The following is a 19662-nucleotide window of genomic DNA, read 5'->3' on the forward strand; positions in this document are numbered from 1 at the left end:
ACATCAATGATGAGAGAGAATCATTGATCGGCTGCCTCCCGCACGCCCCCCACTGGGGATCGAGCCTGCAACCCAGGTATGTGTCCTTGGCCAGAATCGAACCTGGGACCCTTCAGTCCGCAGGCTGACGCTCTATCCATTGAGCCAAGCCGGCTAGGGCTAGATGAGAGCTTTTATTGATGACACTTCTTTAGAAAAAAGAGGAAGTTGGTAAAACTGCTGTCCTGGGCTGTAATTTTTTTTTAACTTTTTATTATAGAGAATTTCAAAGGTAAATAAAACAGTGAACTCTCATGTAGCCATCACCAAACTTCAGAAATTGATAACTCATGTGGGCGATAATATTTGAGAAGTGAGAAATTTGAGTGTGTGATTCCCCTGTGTTTCTGCTGCCAGGCCTACAGTAAAATGGAAGACTATTAGGAGTGCATGGCTGAGGGACAATTATGGCTAAGACAGTGAGCTCTCAATTCAGGTGTGAACTTGAAACCTACTTCTGCTGCTCTCATGTCACGCATATATCCTTGGATAAGTAACCTTCTCTATGCTTGTTTTCTTTTTTTTCAAAACATATTTTTATTGATTTCAGAGAGGAAGGGTGAGGGAGAGAGAAACATCAATGATGAGAATCATTGATCAGCTGCCTCCTGCATACCCCCTACTGGGGATCCAGCCCACAACCCAGGCATGTGCCCTTGACTGGAATTGAACCTGAGACCCTTCAGTCCGCAGGCCGACACTCTAGCCGCAGCTAGGGCAATGCTTGTTTTCTTACTATAATATATGTCAGTACCCATCTGATGGGATTTTTTGTTAGGATTAAATAACACATTAAACAATTTATATAATGTTCAAAAAATAGTATTATTTTTTGAGTGTGTGATTCCCCAGTATGTTGGTTGCAAGATACCGGAAAATATGCTTGAGATACACAAATCGGAAGTGTTTTGTAAAAATGATTTCCTTTTTAACTTTAGGAACATGCATAACACAAGGGCATATTATATGTAGGAAATTAATTTGAAAACAAAGGATTTTGTCAGAATCTCCTTTTTGTTCATACAGGCTCATTTGAGGCACATGACATAGTTGAAAGGGTGCCCACATAGGCTCTGGAGCCAAAACAGCTCTGGCACTCACAGGTTATATCTAATTTCTCTGCAGTTGATTTTCCATAACTAGAAAAGGGAATTATAACAAGTACATTTTAATAAAAAGACAACTGTATATAAAATGGCTGGCATGTTGTAGGTGCTCAGTAAACAGCTATCCTTACTTACCATTGTCCCACTCACATAGGATTATGTAATAGAGAATTGACTTTTTTGCTATGGAGTTTGTATTGCTACCTTCATGTTTTCAAACAAATTTTTTTTTTAATCAAGCGGTATATAAAAAATTTGTTAAAGGTGTGACTGATGAGACTGGAATGAACATTCCTGACCAACTCTGTGTACAGTTGCAGAAACTTAGAGGAGCTAAGGAGGAGGGTAAAAGTACAAGATGCATGCCCACCATCATTTTTCTCAATCTACTATTTGCAAAGCATTGTATTAAATGCTGTGAGAGATGCCATCTCTTAAAGAGATCTGTATGTAAAAAGATATACATATATCTGTCTGTGAATCTGTGTGTGTATGTGTGTGTGTGTAAGAGAAAAGATAGGCAGTAAATCAGCAGCGCTTGCCAACTGAATAGTAATATTAAATGCTTTCGAGTTCAGAGATAGAAATGTTAATTTTTTGCTGGTAATGTTCAAAGATGAGACAATTTCATGGAGAAGGGGAAAATCTAAGTTATATCTTGACAGATAAGTAAGATTTTAATAGGCAGAGAGCTGTTAATTACCTGCTCCCCCAAGTTTTTCTCCCATTCATCTTGTTCTGACTAACTGGGTTTTTGAACTAACCCACAGCTTTGAGTTTCAGATGCATAATTGGGGCCAAACCACCAAAGACCATCAGTGGTCTTCAACATTGGTCTCTGTGAGACATCTTCCTAAAGTGCTGACATAGTAGGCTCAAGGTATTTCTGTCACCTTTTGAAAAAAGTGTAGATATAAACATCCTGGTAGTTTACAAACAACTGTAAATTATGCACAGCCAATCTCGAAGCTCCTTCGCCATGAAAAACTGTACTTTTTGACAAATGTAGTGACGTGCAAAAATGGCTTTTCCCCCTCAATGAGAAGTTTTGGAAAAGTACATAGGAATATTACAGTTAAAGAGTTAGTTTAGTGAGTTCCAGTGGTAGTGCTGTCTTTAGAAATGAGCCTGTTGATAAGAGCTTTTGTTGTTGTTATAAGCAAATGTGCAGTAGTCTCTTGACTATAAAGTGTATTATAATATTTGCATACTTAGTTACAGAGCTTGACTATTCAGGGAAACCTTGGCTAAAACATTCCCTCCCACCCCAATATATAGGTAAGATCAGCTCCTTCAGGTACTTGACTTTGCTGATATGATTCTACAAAGAAAATAGGTTCTTTCACATATTCCTAGGAAGACAGCATCATTCTTTGAAATCCTTGAACAAGTGCTTTATCTTTAATACAAATGCTCAGGTATGTTTTAAACTCTTAATATTGCCTGGTTGATAGACAAGTTATAAACACTTTACATGCTAATGTCACATTGTTTACCCATAGGAATGAGAAAAGAAAAGCAATCCCTAATAGATGTTTCTAAATGACTTTTATGTTCCCCTGGCATTTTAAGTTCCCCTGGCATTCTAAAATAGCTCTTATTTTAAACGTTTGATACCTGCTAATTTAGAGAGCATTCCCAGTTAGTCTAGTAATACCTCCTAAGCATAAGATCTTGTGAATGAAAATAACCCTTTTTGCTCATTTTTCTTCACTCTTATAATGTATTTAGTTTTTAGCAAAATATGTGTTTTTAACAGAGTGGGATTTTATTTTGTCTTCCTATCATAGCAGATTTTTATCTTTTACTTTACAGAATCACCTTAGAAACTGAGTTATATCTAGGCTGTGCTGAAAGCTTCAGAACCCATGCCGCTGGAGTCTAAACCCTAACTTTTTTACTGTACATATATGTAAAATAGTATAAGAATTCTGAATTTCAAAGGAAATGAAGGCTTCCAAAAAGCTTTAACTGAAGAATAGGGCTCTCTTCACATTTCCGTGTCTCATGTATGTCCTGAAAGGCCTAAGGAGTAGGTTGAGCTAGAAAGGTCGAAACAGAAGGAAACAAAGTTGGAGGAGGAACGGAATCCATTTGTTCCTGAAAGTTTCACATAATAGATTAATTGCTTCTACATAAGTTTATATAGAAGACTTTTATATAAGTGCTATCTCTTTTATAACCTTGGAAAAATTATATAACCCCTGTGCCTCCGCTATCCTCATGTATAAATTGGATGTGATATTAGTACTTACTTTGAAAGATTGTTTTTGAAGAAAAATTAGAGAATTCTGGTGAACACAGTACCTGGCACTCAGTGTTAATTAAAATTAGTACTGTTGTAATGTGTTTTTAATATGTTTCTATTAATTTCAGAGAGAGTAAGGGGGAGAGAGAGATGGAAACATCAGTGATGAGAGAGAATCATTGATTGGCTGTCTCCTGTACGCCCCCTATTGGGGATTGAGCCCACAACCCGGGTATGTACCCTGACTGGGAATCGAACCCTGACCTCCTGGTCCATGGGTCGACATTCAACCACCAAGCCATACTGGCTGAGCAGTACTGTTATAATTTTAACTATCCTGGACAAAATTCATGGATGTGGCTTGTTTAAAAGGTTCCTACTTACTACAGTTTCCCTTACTATGAAAACATAGAAATAAAATATTCTCAGTGCTCTCTGATTAAAATGGTATTTTGTATGATAGACCAGTCTAGTATTATAGCCTGCCATGTTATATGCAGATTTTTTATATGTGGCCATACTAATGTCCCCATTTTACCTAACCATTCCTTGAAAACTAGAAGACTTCTTAATCATGGCCTCTTATGGATTAAGGCCATCTTCTTGGTAATAACCAATCAGAACAATTAATATGAATAGCAGTTCTTAAATGTTGGGCTTGATAATGACTTTCCCACAATTGCTATTTTGGGTCCTTTCTTACTAGCCTGAGGAAATGACAAGATTGAGAAGCATGAACAGACAACTCCAGATAAATGTTGACTGTACACTGAAAGAAGTTGACCTCCTTCAATCTAGAGGTATAGACTTGATTATTTGGTAAACCATAAGAAATAGTGTGGTGTTTTAAGCTGCTTAAATAGCAATCATTTTGGTTTTATAGACTTAAGAAATAGTTTTTGTCCATTATAAGATTACAGTCCTGGTAAAGAGATCACTCCAGCCATGGTCATAGATCGGATTGGGGGGCATCAAAAAATAGTTTTACTTTGGTAATTTCATCATTAAGACCGTTCTGTTTTAACTCTGTATTTATCTTTTAGTCATTTACTGTAAATATTTTACAAGTTGATTTTTTTATAAGTTTTAATTCTAAAACTTAGTAGGTTCCTATTATGTGAATCATCTAAATATTTGTAAAAATAGGGACCCCAAATCAGAATATCAAATTTCTCAGTCTTAAAGTAATTTCCATTTGCCATTTTTAATGTTATCTGTTACATTAAAACATCCAGCTATATCTTAGAGTTTGGGGGTCTTTGTTTGTTGTGGTGGGGTTTGTTTGGTTTTTTGTTGGGTTTTTATTGCTTTCTTATAGAAGTGTACTACAGTAGAAGCTCTCTTAACTGACTTTTGTTTACCCAGCTCACCAGGGTCAAAATGTTCTTACTATTGCTCCCATCAGTGGAATTGTCTGCTTACCAAGAGTTACTTGTGCCAGTTCCTAAACCTTTTATGCCAGTTACTAAACTGGCATGAAGGCAGGAGAAGCTGCTCTTCCTATAAAAATTAAAGGCAAATACCTTTTTTGTTGTTGTTGTTAATCCTCACCCAAGGATATTTTTCCCATTAATTTTTTTTTAGAGAGAGAATAGAAGGGAGGGGGAAAGAGAGAGAAACGTCAATGTGAGAGAGACACATCAACTGGTTGCCTCTCACACACACCCCCACCCAGGGCCAGGTACGTGCCCTTGACCAGAATCAAACCCACAACCCTTCAGTCTACAGGCCAACACTCTAATCACTGAGCGGAAACCAGCTAGGGTGGTAAATACCTTTTAAAGACTCAAAGGCAAATCACATAGGGACTGTGAATTAGGGGTGGAAGTAACTGTAAAGGGTTAAGGGGCAAGTTAAAAATCTAAGAGGATTCTGACTTCAAATTAAATGTTCTTACAGTATTTTTCTTGCTCTATTCTAAAGAAACAAAAACAAGAAATTACAGATCAGGGTTAGCAAATTGGCCTGCTGCCCGTCTTTTTATTTATTTCTTTTTATTATTATTTTTAATCCTCACGTGAGGATATTTTTCCATTGATTTTAAGAGAGAGTGAAAGAGAAAGGGAAAGACAGAGAGAAATATCGATGTGAGAGAAATCAGCCAGGGCCTGATGCCTGTCTTTTTAAATAAAGTTTTAATGGAACATAGCCATGCCCATTTATATATTGCCTTGGATTGCTTTTGTGTGTTTTTTAATATTTTTTTATTGATTTCAGAGAGGAAGAGAGAAGAAGAGAGATAGGAACATCAATTATGAGAGAAAATCATTGATTGGCTGACTCTTGCATGCCCCACACTGGGGATCAAGCCAGCAACCCAGGCATGTGCCCTGACCAGGAATTGAACTGTGACCCCTAGTTCATAGGTCAATGTTCAACCCCTGAGCCACGCCAGGCTGCTTTTGTGCTTTAATGGTACAATTGAAAGCTTGCAACAGAGACCTATAGTATTACAGGTCCACAATATCTAAAGTGTTTATCATCTCCCTTTACAGAAAAAGTTTGCCCACCATACTTTAGGTCATCACAGGTGTAGCTTATATAAGAAAGACAATATAGAACCTTCAGTCAACAGACAGGTAAAGAAAGAGTCTTGGTCTGTCATTAAAATATTGCCATATTTATATGTTTTGTTACATTAAAGTTGATGTGTAATTTTTCTTAACAATTCGTGTTTTAATCAGCCCCCTTACTGTTCTTACTTATGGCAGCTAAAAGAGTTTCTACTGTATTTTAAGAGATATACATAAAAGTACTGCATTGCCATTTTTAGACAAGCCTAAGCAGTAGAAGCAGGGGAACCTAAAAAGATATGGAACTTATCTGAATAGAAGTAAATTTGAATATGAAAGTTGAACAATTTATGTAGTTGCCCTTAGTTATTTTCAGAAACATAGTTACTCTACAGCCTACTATTTTTCAGCAATGAAAGAATTACTATGTATAATGTGGGGGGCTATACAAACTATTGCTACTGTATTAGAAGACAACATTGATTTTTTTTTTTTTTTGCTTGTGTGTTCTTTGAAGCAAAACAAACACTTAAACATTTGGTTAGGATATTTATAGTAAGCCTAATGGGATCTAGAAATTAGAACATCAGCTGTAACTTAAGTAATTGAAGAAATACATATGCAGCATCTTAAAGCATAAAAAGATCCAATTAACATATCAAATAGCATTGTGGCTTTCATGGGCCATCATATGAGTTATTTTCAGAAAATATCTTAAAATAGCATAGCCAAATGGATAAAAGCATTTGTAATAGGATCTGCAAGGGAAACCATTAAGATTTGTTCAGTGAAGAGCTGTGTTTTGGTCTCCATTGAGCAACAAAGAGCTCTTTTTGGTGCTTAAGCATTTCCAAATCTCTATTCTTCATGCTCTGGAAACATTTTATATGAATTCCTTTTATATTAATTTCTAATCTAAACTTTTTAAAATATATTCTTTTTCTGTAAAAAATATATTTTTATTGATTTCAGAAAGGAAGGGAGAGATAGAAACATCAATGATGAGAGAGAAGCATCAATCATCGGCTGCCTCCTGCATGCCCCACACGGGATTAAGCCCGCAACCAGGGCCATGTGCCTGACCAGGAATCGAATGACCTTCTGGTTCATAGGTCCAAGTTCAACCACTGAGCCAAGCTGGCCAGGCTACTACCTTATTTTTGAGGTCACATCCTTTCTTCTATCTTAATCTAGTTGATGTTGAACATCTCTAGTGTTTTAGTGTACTTTTTATATATACATATATATATATATATATATATATATATATATGTTATTTCATAGAGGAAGGGAGAGAGATAGAAACGTCAATGAGAGTCATTGATTGGCTGCCTCCTGCACACCTCCTACTGGGGATCGAACCGGCAACCCGGGCATGTGCTCTGACCGGGAATAAAACTGACCTCCTGGTTCATAGGTTGATGCTCAACCACTGAGCCATGCTGGCTGGGCTTTAATCTAAATTTTTAAATGAGAGAAGGAATCTAGACATTTGGGAGAATATTTAGATTAGATGTAAATCAGTGCATGATTTTTTAAAAATTGACTTTTAGAAGGAGAGAAACATCAATATGAGAGAGAAAATATCAGTGTGAGAGAGAAACATCAATTGGCTGCCTCCTACACACCCGCTACCAGGGATCGGTGATTGAGCCAAGCCCACAACCCAGGCATGTGTCCTGACCCGGAATTGAACCAGCAACCCTTCAGTGGACGGGATAATGCCCAACCAACTGAGCCACACTGTCCAGGGCAGTGCATGAGGTGATGAAAAGCAGCTTTATTGTTGGTTTGGGTGAGGAAAACCATTTGGACTTCATCGGTGCCATATAGGATCCTCTGGAAATAAGCATGTATACAGTTGTAATGCTTAATTGGAATTGTGAAGAATAAGCAGATTGCAGTGATAGGTTCACAGAATTGAAGGTAGGACCAAAAGCTGGCCCTGGATCAAAACTGACCTTGGAGGAGTCCTGGCAGGAGATGGGGCTGAAATAGACACTAGATCAAGGAATGAATGAACATTTTAAGACAGATGAAAATTGTGTGGCAAGACAAAATTCTTAGGGATTGTTCTGTTATTCTGAAATTGGCAAATTTGTAGGTGACAAGATTCTCCTTTTTTTTTTTTTTGAAGATAGGAATCCATGAGCTGCTGATCACATAAAACTTGAAAAATCTTTGTAAATTTATATATTTGGGTTCATTGACAGTTGAGTTTAAATATAGATAAAATTTTAAGGTAAATTATGAAAGATATGGTGAACTTTCGCTATTTAAATCTTCTTTCTTATGGTTTGTTCATTAAAATCAAAACAAACAGAAAGAAAAAACAGTTCAGCCAGCCTTTCATTTCTCTCCTTCATTTACCTCCCTAACTGCGCCACATGCTTAACACTGCCTAAAAAGACTAGCTTTACAGTTAGAAAAATATTCCTTTAGGTAAACACTGTAGATAGACACTGGTATGCCAGTTTGCTTGGGTCTTTTCTCAGAATGATAAAACAATTTCAATGGAAAGAGTAGAGTAATATGAGTTTTGAAACCCTGGAAAACAATTTCCATTCTTACATGTTTTATTTTCATATTTTCCTTAACAAAAAGTTCAAATAATAGGATAAAGAACTCTGAATACCTGGTGATTTTATTTTTTTTATAGGAAACTTTGATCCAAAAGCCATGAATAATTTTTATGACCACATACAACCTGGCCCAGTGGTACCACCCAAGCCATCTAAAAAAGGTGAGTAGGGAAATGTAAAAAACATCACACAAATAAATATGAAAATTCTTTGGGAGTTCACATTTATATCTGAAGAAATTTCCACTAGAGATACTCATTAATTTGTTCAGCAAAAAAACTTACCCTATTGATGTTACTATGGCAATAGTAAAATGTCCCCCAAAGTTTAAAATTAATTAACTCCTGGAATTACTGTCAAAAGTAATTAAATAGTATATATATAATTTACTTTTTAAAATTAAAACTGTATTATATAGTTAAAATTTATTGTGAAAACTATAATCCTAAAAGATAATTCTTACAAAATAATGAGAATTTTAAAGGTCTTGTGTTAGAATGGAAAGTTTGATCTGCCGTTGATCTAAGGTTATTTCACAGGGGAGCATAACAGTTAGATCCTATATAAATCCTAGATTTAAAGAAATCACTTTTGAATAATTGTTCATTCATTCCCATATAATATCAAAGGTATCAAATCTCTTATTTTTGTGTACCAATTGTTTACTTGACATTCCAGTTATCTTAAAAATGGATTTGAACTAAATTTAAATGTCTTTAAATTTAAACCCTTTCTGCCCAATTCTTACTAATAACCCATGTTATTTTATAAATATAATTCATAAGACTGAGATAAAGTATGCATTTGAGAGCATAATCCTTAAGGCTTTAAGCAACTTAAAAAGATTGCTCATGAAGACATATACATGTAATAGTGGTGAATGTCTTACTTAAAAAAAATTACCCGAGTATAACATTTTAAAATATCATCAGAATTAATACTTAAAAAGTTACCTAAGAGTATAATATTTTAAAATATCATCAGAATTATTATTAATCAGGGAATGTATAAATTCTCCCTAAATAATTTTACCTGAGCTAAATTACTTAAATTTTGGTTAAACAACTTTCTATGTGTTTTAAATATTTCATTTATAGGTTGCAGCACAATATCTGTTGTTCTTTTTATTGTTTAACTAGAGGCCTGGTGCACAAATTTTTGTGCACTTGGGGAGGGGGGTCCCCTCAGCCCAGCCCGTGCCCTCTCACAGTCTGGGACCCCACGGGGGATGTCCACCTGCTGGCTTAGGCCTGCTCCCCAGGGGATTGGGCCTAAGCTGGCAATCAGGCATCCCTCTGGCAGCCCGGGAGCCCTCGGGGGATGTCCACTTGCCAGCGGGGAGCAGGCCTAAGCTGCAGTCAGACATCCTTAGTGCTGCTGAGGAGGCAGGAGAGGCTCCCACCACCACCACTGTACTGGCAGCCGTTAGCCTGGCTTGTGGCTGAGCAGAGATCCCCCTGTGGGAGTGCACTGACCACCAGGGGGCAGCTTCTGAATTGTCTGCCCCCTGGTGGTCAGTGTGTGTCATAGTGACCAGTCATTCCCAGTCGTTCTGCTGTTAGGGTCAGTTTGCATATTACCCTTTTATTATATAGGATAGAGGCCTGGTGCATGGGTGGGGGCTAGCTGGTTTGCCCTGAAGGGTGTCCCGGATCAGGGTGGGGTCCCGCTGGGGTGCCTGGCCAGCCTGGGTGAGGGGCTGAGGGCCGTTTTAAGACTGGCCACACCCCCTTCAGGGTGAGGGTCCCCGCTGGAGTGCCTGGCCAGCCTGGGTGAGGGGCTGATGGCTGTTTTCAGGCTGGCCAAGACCCCCAATGGGGACTCACCCCATGAGGGTGTGGCCAGCCTGGGTGAGGGGCTAATGGCTGTTTGCAGGCCGGCCACAGCCCCTTCAGGGTTGGAGTCCCTGCTGGGGTGCCTAGCCAGCCTGGGTGAAGGGCTGAGGACTGTTTTCAGACTGGCCACACCCCCTTCAGGGAGGGGGGTCCTGCTGGGGTGCCTGGCCAGTCTGGGTGAGGGGATAATGGCTGTTTGCAGGCTAGCCAAGCCCCCCAGTGGAGACCCTCAACCCATGAGGGTGTTGCCAGCCTGGGTGAATGGCTGATGGCTGTTTGCAAGCTGGCCAAGCCCCCGGCGGGGACCCTCACCCCATGAGGGTGTGGCCATCCTGGGTGAGGGGCTGATGGCTGTTTTCAGGCTGGCCACAGCCCCCAGCCACCCAAGCTCCCAGTGGAGGCTGGCTGGACGCAGGTATCTGGGATTTATTTATCTTGTATAATTGAAACTTTGTTGCCTTGAGTGGAGGCCACAGCAGGCCAGGGCAGGTGGGAATCTTGGCTTCCTCCATCACCGGGGCAACCAAGCCTCCTGCTTGCTCCAGCTCCATGGCTGCCAGCCACCATCTTGGTTCGGTTAATTTGCATATAGTCGCTCTGATTGGCTGGTGGGCATGGCTTGGGGCATAGCGGAGGTGTGGTCAATTTGCATGTTTCTCTTTTATTAGATTAGATACTACCATTGCTATTTCATCTCATCTGCATTTTAAATAGCATACTAATTTCTAAAGATGGCACAAAGAAGAATCTTAGTAGATGACTGCCCAATTCCAGATATGGCACTGTGGAAACATTATATACAGCTTCAAGTTGAAAGTCACTGGGTTATATATCATTGATCATTTTAACCATTTGGTATAATAATAATATATTTATCCAAATGGTTAAATAACACTTGAGTTTGTGCTAATGTCTACGAAGGAAGCATTACTTAATGGTAATACAACAGATAAACTTTAATTGATTCAAGGGTTGTCATGGAGGAATCCCTTATTTAAGGGAGTGCATTAAAAAGTTGTTACCTGAGCCCTGGCTGTTGTGGCTCAGTTGGTTGGGCATTGTCCTGTGCCCCAAAAGGTTGCTGGTTCAGCCAAGGCAGTGTTGCTCAGTGGTTGAGCGTCAATCTATGAACCAGAAGGTCACAGTTCAATTCCCGGCCAGGGTGCATGCCCGGGTTGGGGGTTTGATCCCCAGTGTGGGGTGTGCAAGCGTCAGCCGATCAATGATTCTCTCTCATCATTGATGTTTCTATATTTCTCTCCATCTCCCTTCCTCTCTGCAATCAATAAAAATATTTTTTAAAAAAAGATTGCCGGTTTAATTCCTGGTCAGGGCACATGCCCAGGTTGTAGGATTCGATCCCTGGTAGGGGATGTACAGGAGGTAGCCAATCAACTCTCACATAGATGTTTCCCCCTCTCCCTCTCCCTTCCTCTCTCAAAAATATAAATTAAAAAAACCTTTAAAGAAAAATTGTTACCTGGCAACAGAGGACCAAATTGGTAAGAAATGGTGGACAGTATGTCCACCTTGAGCCACCTCATTAGCATAAACTCTCAGGTATGGTCTGAAGGTCCCTCCATAAATAGCAAAGACACTTCTATCACTTGGGAAACTTCAAGATTTTAGAGGTTAGATCCCAGGAGCTGGGGCTAAAGCTAGACTTCTCTTTGGGCAAGGTCAAATTCTTTACAACACAACACTTAAAGCAGTGCTTAGAAGGACATTTATAGCTTTAAATGCTAGTATAAAACAAGAAGATCTAAAATCAGTGACCTAATATTCCACCTTAAAAGAAGAAGGAAAAATAAGAATAGTCAATGAGATAGAAAACAGATAAAGCCAAAAGTTTGATCTCTCAAAGATAAAAATCAATAAGCTCTAAAGTCAACTTATTAAAAAAGAGAACACAAATAAGGGAATGTGATGACCATTTTTATGCCAATAAATGCAACACCTTAGATGGAATTGACACATTCCTTGGAAAATATAACCTACAAAACTGAAAACAAGATTAAATAGGAAATATTAATAGCTTTATGTCTATGAGAAATTAAATCTATTATCAAAAAATTTCCCACAAAGAAAAATCCAGACTATCAAACATCGAAGGAAGAGATAATACCAGTCTTACACAAACTCTTTGAGAAAATACAGGGAAAAGGAAACTTCCCTCTTTTTGAAATGGAGCCAGCAGAACCCTGATGCCAAAACCCAGTAAAGACATTACCTACCCACTACCCCCTAAAGAAAACAAAATTATAGATCAATACCACTCATGGACATAAAAGCAAAAAATCCTTCATAACATATTTACAATTTATAAAAAAGATAATGCATCATGACCTCATTGGGTTTAGCTCAAAAATACAATATGAAAGTAAAGGAGAAAGAAAATATCCACAATACATATATGTGATAAAGAATTGGTATCAAGAGTATAAAAAAGAAGGTAAAACATTTGAGCAGACACTTCACAAAGGAATCTTCTATATATATAAATGCCTAAGCGACTGATAGACCAGTCGCAATGACATGCACTGACCACCAGGGGGCAGATGCCCCGACCGCTAGGTTAGCTTGCTGCTGGGGTCCAGCAGATCGGGACTGAGCGAGACAGGCTGGACACACCCTGTAGCCCTCCCGTGGTTCCTCCCTGGCTGGCCAACCTCCCACGTCCCTCCTTCATGTACCAGTGGGATCCCTTGGCCTAGCCTGCACCTCTCACCATCCAGGACCCCTCGGGGGATGTTGGAGAGCCAGTTTCAGCCCTGATTGCAGGTGATTGCAGGCCAGGACTAGGGACTGTACCCCTGCATGAATTTCGTGCTCTGGGATATATATATATATATATGTATGTATATATATATATATACATCTCCAATAAGCGCATGAAAATGCTCAACCTGTGTAGACATTACGGAGACACAAATTAAAATCCTGAGATACCACCTTACACCCACCAGAATGGCTAACATCCCAAATTTTGGAAAACAGGCTATTTCTTGTAAAACCATTCACCTGCCCTATAGCCCATCAACAATTCTACGTCTAAAGATTTATCCAAGAATCTAAAATGTGTGTCTACAAATGACTTGTTTTTTAGACGATTCATACCATTTTTTTTTCTTTTTGGTGCCGTGACTCGGATTTGAAGATTCATACCATTTTTATTCACAATAACCCAAAACTAGAAATAGCCCAAGTATCCATCAAAATGTGAATGGATAAACACTGATATAATCATGCCATGGAATAATACTAAGCAAAAAAAAAAAAACTGAATTACTGATACATAAATCTCAACAATATAATGCTGAATGAAAGAAATCAAATACAAAAGAATATATAGTATATAATTCTGTTTATATGAAATTCAGGATAGAAAAAGCTGAATTTAGGATATATATACATATGTATATATATGTATATATATATACATGTGTGTGTGTATATATATATATTCAGAACTGTGGTTATCTCTGGAAACTGGGTTTGAGGAATAACTGAGAAAAGATATGGGTAGATTTTTCTGAACTCATGGTAGTGTTCTAAATCTTGGTGGGAATTTGGATTATTCAGGTGCATTTGTTAAAATTCATCAAATGGTACACTTAAAGTTTCTGTATTTCACTGTACACATTTTACCTCAAAAATTCACAAAGAAATAAAAGGAAAATTTCTTAGAGGTAAGGAGCCAGTATACTCAGAGTTTTCTACCAGTGGTGACAGAATTTTTGAGGATGTCATTTGGCCTCTGTCTTTGAGACCAACACCATGTATTTGAGGTGGGAGGTTCCTGTTTGGTATACTTTTCAGCTGGGAATTGTGCAAGGATTGCATTAATATTCCATTAATATCAAGCTTCATCTAGCTCCCTACAAGTACCTTCACACTAAAAAGGCTCTTTTCCATGGTACTTTTAATTCTAACAAAATTTGCTACAACTGATATTGAATAGTCCCTTAGAGTTAGTTGTAATGGGATTCCAATTACAGTCATTTTCTTAAATACATAGATGGATTATGTAGATAGCTGCTTGATGCTACAAAGGTAAGACATAACTCCTATCCCAAGTGGCTTGTACTCTACGTATACAGTTTTAATAAAAAGTAGACTAGAAAGCCCTCTAAAGTAACATCTTTACTGTAAATGGATCTCTACTTTAGAAATCTAATTGAGCTTTAATTATATAATAATTTATTTTATTGTTTAAAGTATTACATATGTCTCCTTTTCCCCCTGAGACTGTTGGTGAGAGTATAAAATGATGCTGTTCTATATCCTGTAGTTTTTAAACTTTTCACCTTTTTCTATTAAAGTTTATAAATAGAACTTGATTAAATTGTATAATTCTTTAGGAAGCTTTTTCATAACAGATTTATAAAAGCTATTTGTTTTTTTCTCTATGAAGTCAAATTTGTTTTCTTTTAAACACATAGAGTCTCTCTTTTTTCTAAAACTAAATTTACCTAGTTTGATGAAAATTTTGTCTACCACTTAAATTTAAAAAGCAAAAAAAAAAAAGCAAGTAAAATGTAAATAACAAGTAGAATTGTTTTATTAGTTAGAATAAATGTATTGGGGTTATTATAGTTACATATTAGAAATCCAAGTGGAATATAGACATTTTCTGATTATCTGAATAAGTGTGATAACTGAAGAGAGAGAATGAGAGATAGAAAGGGAGACAGAAATTTGCACTGGATTTTGTAGTTAAACAGTGCAGTGTGCATATGAGTTCCTCAGCTGATTCAGAAAGCCCCACTATCCCCACCCTGTCATTGGTAACTCACAGTGGTAAGAGCACTGACCTTGGTGTCCCATGATTTGAGTGCTGTTCCTGGTTGTCTTGGCCACCTGACCTTGTTCTGATCCAGTCTGTGCACCAGAGAGGTGATCAGTGCTGTAAAATACATAAGCCAAGTAAGGGTCAGTAAGAAGGAGGCATGTGATGCTATTAAGTACTTTACAAATCTAAGAAGTGGAACTTGACCTTAGTCTTTGGAGCCTGAGGAGAAATTTACTCTGCTTTTGTTCATGCTGATAATGGAGTGCTTTAGTGCCTAAGCAACACACTTAGGATTCTGGAGCACTGATTTCCAAGTGGATTGTACTAGGGCAGTGGTCTGCAAACTCATTAGTCAACAGAGCCAAATATCAACAGTACGTCTTCAAATAGACTCGCCCAGGCCGAAAATCGACTTCTGCACATGGGCCATGAAGTTTCAATTGCACTGTACATGCGCGCCTGCACGTGGTATTTTGTGGAAGAGCCACACTCAAGGAGCCAAAGAGCCGCGTGTGGCTCACGAGCCACTGTTTGCCGACCACTGTACTAGGTGAACTGCCTATGGGCTAAGAATGGATTAGAAAATGCAAGATATTTTTTCGGTTCTTAGGGGCAAATAATATGAAGTTTGCTGTATCTTGTTTTTAATTATTACAAAGGACTACTTACTGATAAACTATAAATTGATAGATGCAGGATTCTAATACAAAATTGGAGTGCCTGACGTCCATTATTGGAAAGTATCTGCTGGACTTTTGAACATGTAGGTATTTGGAATTTATGAAATGACTGAGGAGCGTTTATTGTCAGTACATAGTATTATTCTGAATTGGTTCTGATTTTTCAAGTACTGCTATTATATATATATTCTATTTAATATATATATGTATTTATTTCAAAGAGGAAGGGAGAGGGAGATAGAAACATCAATGATGAGAGAGAATCATTGAATGGCTGCCTCCTGCATGCCCCACACTGGGGATCAAGCCTGCAACCCAGGCATGTGCCTTGACCGGGAATCGAACCATGACCTCCTGGTTTATAGGTCTGCACCCAACCACTGAGCCATGCCAGCAGGGCTCAAATACTGCTATTATTTTTCTTTTTGGGTTGTTAATCCTTACCAGAGGATGTTTTTTCCATTGCTTTTTCAGAGAGAGTAAAAGGGCGGAGGGAAGGGAAAGGGGAGGAGAGAGAGGGAGAAACATCTATGTGAGAGAGACACATCGATTGGTTTCTTCCCTCATGTGCCCTTGACCGGGAATCAAACTCACGACCCTTTGGTTCAAGGGCCGATACTATAACCACTGGCCACACCAGCCAGGGCATACCTGCTTGTTCCTTAATTATAAAATGCTGTAGTTTGTTATTATTTTAACCGATTCTTTGGTTAGCCTTACATGGGAAGTTTATCTTCAACCCATAATTTTCCAATAACTAGTTCTTAATCAGGGATTTGCTAAAGTATAATATCTCAAATTTTGCTTTCACTTTGACATTTCATTACTGAGTTTGTAACCCTAAACAACCAGCAAGTGGGAAACTGTTTAAAGAAGGCATGTACTCCATATAATTGGAGAGGATAGAAAAAGTCATAAAAGCCACTGCTTTGTATAGGCTGTAAAAGCAGTATTAAATATGGCACTTGTCCTCACAGGGAAATTAAAGGTAACATGAGGTAGTAGAAGGGGTAAGCACTCAACTGTGCATATCCTGTGAGAGATTTTTGTGCGCCCAACAATACTTCTAAATGAATGGCTTGATCCCTTCTAAGTGACTTCACTTTGTCTCATGCAGACTCATCAGACCCTTGCACAGTTGAGAGGAAAGCCCGAAGAATTAGTGTGACCTCCAAAGTACAGGCGGATGTCCATGACACCCAGGCAGCAGCTGCAGGTGGTTTGTACTTGTGTGTCTAGCATTTGTGCAAAATGTCCAAAGACACGTGTTAACCCATGTAGAGCTATCATAAGTAAAGACCAACTTTTTTTTGCTTTAAAAAATTACTCTCTCTACTGAGTTTCTAAAGTGGTGCTGTCCAATAGAAATGTTAGCTATCTACATTAATTTAAAACATTCTAGTAAACATTTAAAAACTAAACCAGTAAAATTAGTATATTTTTAATCTATATACAAGGTGTTATCATTTGAATATGAAATCAGTATAAATTATTATGAGATATTTTACATCTTTTAAAGATTATTTTTTAAATCCTCCTCCAAGGACATGTTTTTTATTGATTTTAGAGAGAGAGGAAGGGGAAGGGAGAAAGATAAACATTAATGTGAGAGGGCAACATCAATCGTCTACCTCCTGTACATGCCCTGAATAGGGTTCAAATGCATGGGATAGGACGATGCTCCAGCCAACTGAGCCACACCAGCCAAGGCGACATTTTTTTTATTTCATATTAAATCTTCCAAATCTGGTGTAAATTTTACACTTACAGAGCATCTCAATTCAGAGTGGCCACATTTCAAGTGGCTATCGCATTGGACAGATTGCTCTGATAATTATGTCTAGAAAGCAAGGCGAAGGAGAAGGAATCAAGATGGTGGCATAGATAAAAGCAGTACTCGCTGCCTCCCACAACCACATCAAAATTACAACTAAAATACTGAACATCATTTAGAACTGCCTGAAATCTGGCTGAATGGAAGTCTTACAACTAGAGAAGTAAAGAAGAAACCACATTGAGACTGGGAGGAGGGGCAGAGGCGCAGAACAGACTAGTCCGACACCCTCATGTGGCGTGTTTTAAATCGGGAGTGATATCAAGGCTGTGCGGTCTCCTGTGAGAAGCAAGGGGTCCCAGCCCCATACCAGAATGGTCAGCCCAGGGTTCCAGTGCCAGGAAGAGAAGTCCCTGTGCTTTAGGCTGTAAAAATCAGCAGAGATTGTGGCTGAGTGACACGGAGGCTGCTGGATACCTACGCAGTCCCTCTTAAAAAGGCCAGCACATGGACTTACTCAGACAATACCTCTGGGCTCCAGCCCTGGGGCAGTGGCTTTAGGGAATCCAGGGACACATGGGGAGGAACTGGAATGTCTGGCATTAGGGCAGGGATTCTGGGGTGGCTTCCTTCCAGATGGGGGTGTTCACAGGGGTCATTGATCCTGTGCTGGGACCTCCCCATCACAGAGCTGACTGGCAGCCATATCTGAGTTTCTATCAGCATGGTTCACTCAGCCCTGGTGTCTCCCTGAGGCCCCACCCCATCCAATTTGCAGCCCAACTCAAGCTGTTTGCAGCAGCTTTTCCATATGAATGGTCTTTACTGGTTCAGGTTTCAGACTTTTCTAAAATTTCTCAAACAAGCAGCAGCTGGCATCAGTGTACCCCATACCTATCAATAAGAGGGCCAAGACCTGGCACTATCACCAGCCTGTGTACCTTCACAGCTTGTCCTTGCCTGAGCACTTCCAAGCCCAACACAAGTAGAAGCCATCTGCAGATCTCTCTGTAGCTCCTGCTTGGTGGCCCCATGCAGTGTTTGACCTTGCAACTCCCAGGAAGCCCCAAAGCCAATGCACCTGGTGGACAGCTTCAGACCATGCCAAATTACAATTCTACAAATCCATAAGCAACACACTCAAGGGAAGACTCAGTGAGCACCAAAGCCCCACTGAAACAAGTCCTGCTCCATAGGAGTGTCTCCTCCTGCTCAGTAGTTCTCCCACTGTAGTTGCAGCTGGTCCTCACAGCCAATTGGCCTAGAGGTCAATTCTTCTCAGTGACTCCAGTAGCAACCAAGGCTCAACTAAAACAAGACTATGCACAAACCCACACAGGGGCTCACCTAGAGTGCCCAGCTCAGGTGACTGGGAAGGCTGAGCCACTGGGCCCTATAGGACACCTACTACACAAGGCCACTTTACCAATTCCAGGAGACATAGGTGCTCCACCTAATACATAGAAACAAACACAGGGAAGAAGACAGACGGTGGAGACAAAGAAACATGTCACAAATGAAGGAATAGAAGAAATCTCCAGAAAATAACCCAATGAAATGGAAGCAAACAAACTACTAGATACAAAGTTTAAAACAATGGTTATTAGGATGCTCAAGGATCTTAATGAGAGCTTCAGGGTCTTAGTGAGATTTTCAAGGATATTATTGAGAATTTCAAAGACATGAAAAAGGACCAGTCAGAAATTAAGCATACATTAACTGAAATAAAGAATAATTTACAGCGCCGAACCAGTTTGGCTCAGTGGATAGAGCGGCCAGCGGACTCAAGGGTCCCGGGTTCGATTCCGGTCATGGGCATGTACCTTGGTTGCAGGCATGTCCCCAGTGGGGGGCGTGCAGGAGGCAGCTGATCGATCTCTCTCATCGATGTTTCTGACTTTCTATCCCTCTCCCTTCTTCTCTGTAAAAAATCAATAAAATATATTTTTTTAAAAAAAAGAATAATTTACAGGGAATCAACAGAGGAGTAGAGTATTCCAAGAATCAAATCAACACTTTGGAATATGAGGAAGCAAAAAACAGCCAAACAGAAGAGGAAAAAGAAAAAAAAAACACCCAGAAATATGAAGATA

At 39.1% G+C, this 19662-nt stretch overlaps 1 protein-coding gene across 9 annotated transcripts in view; it reads left to right on the forward strand.

Moving 5' to 3' along the window:
- Window positions 1-19662, forward strand: part of TAB3 (TGF-beta activated kinase 1 (MAP3K7) binding protein 3) — a 73515-nt gene that overhangs the window by 45202 nt on the left and 8651 nt on the right. For 4 of the 9 annotated variants that reach the window (XM_059679701.1, XM_059679702.1, XM_059679699.1 and 1 more), the window contains 3 exons: window positions 4100-4193; window positions 8566-8649; window positions 16913-17011. The exons of 1 other annotated variant lie outside the window; for it this stretch is intronic. In XM_059679701.1, coding sequence (XP_059535684.1) covers window positions 4100-4193; window positions 8566-8649; window positions 16913-17011 — 277 coding nt within the window. Of the gene's footprint in view, window positions 1-2423; window positions 2564-4099; window positions 4194-8565; window positions 8650-16912; window positions 17012-19662 lie in introns of those variants that run through there. 4 more of the 9 variants (XR_009450691.1, XM_059679703.1, XM_059679704.1 and 1 more) reach the window with 4 other exon arrangements.

This window comes from Myotis daubentonii, chromosome X (assembly GCF_963259705.1).
Source record: "Myotis daubentonii chromosome X, mMyoDau2.1, whole genome shotgun sequence".
Taxonomy (NCBI): Eukaryota; Metazoa; Chordata; class Mammalia; order Chiroptera; family Vespertilionidae; genus Myotis; species Myotis daubentonii.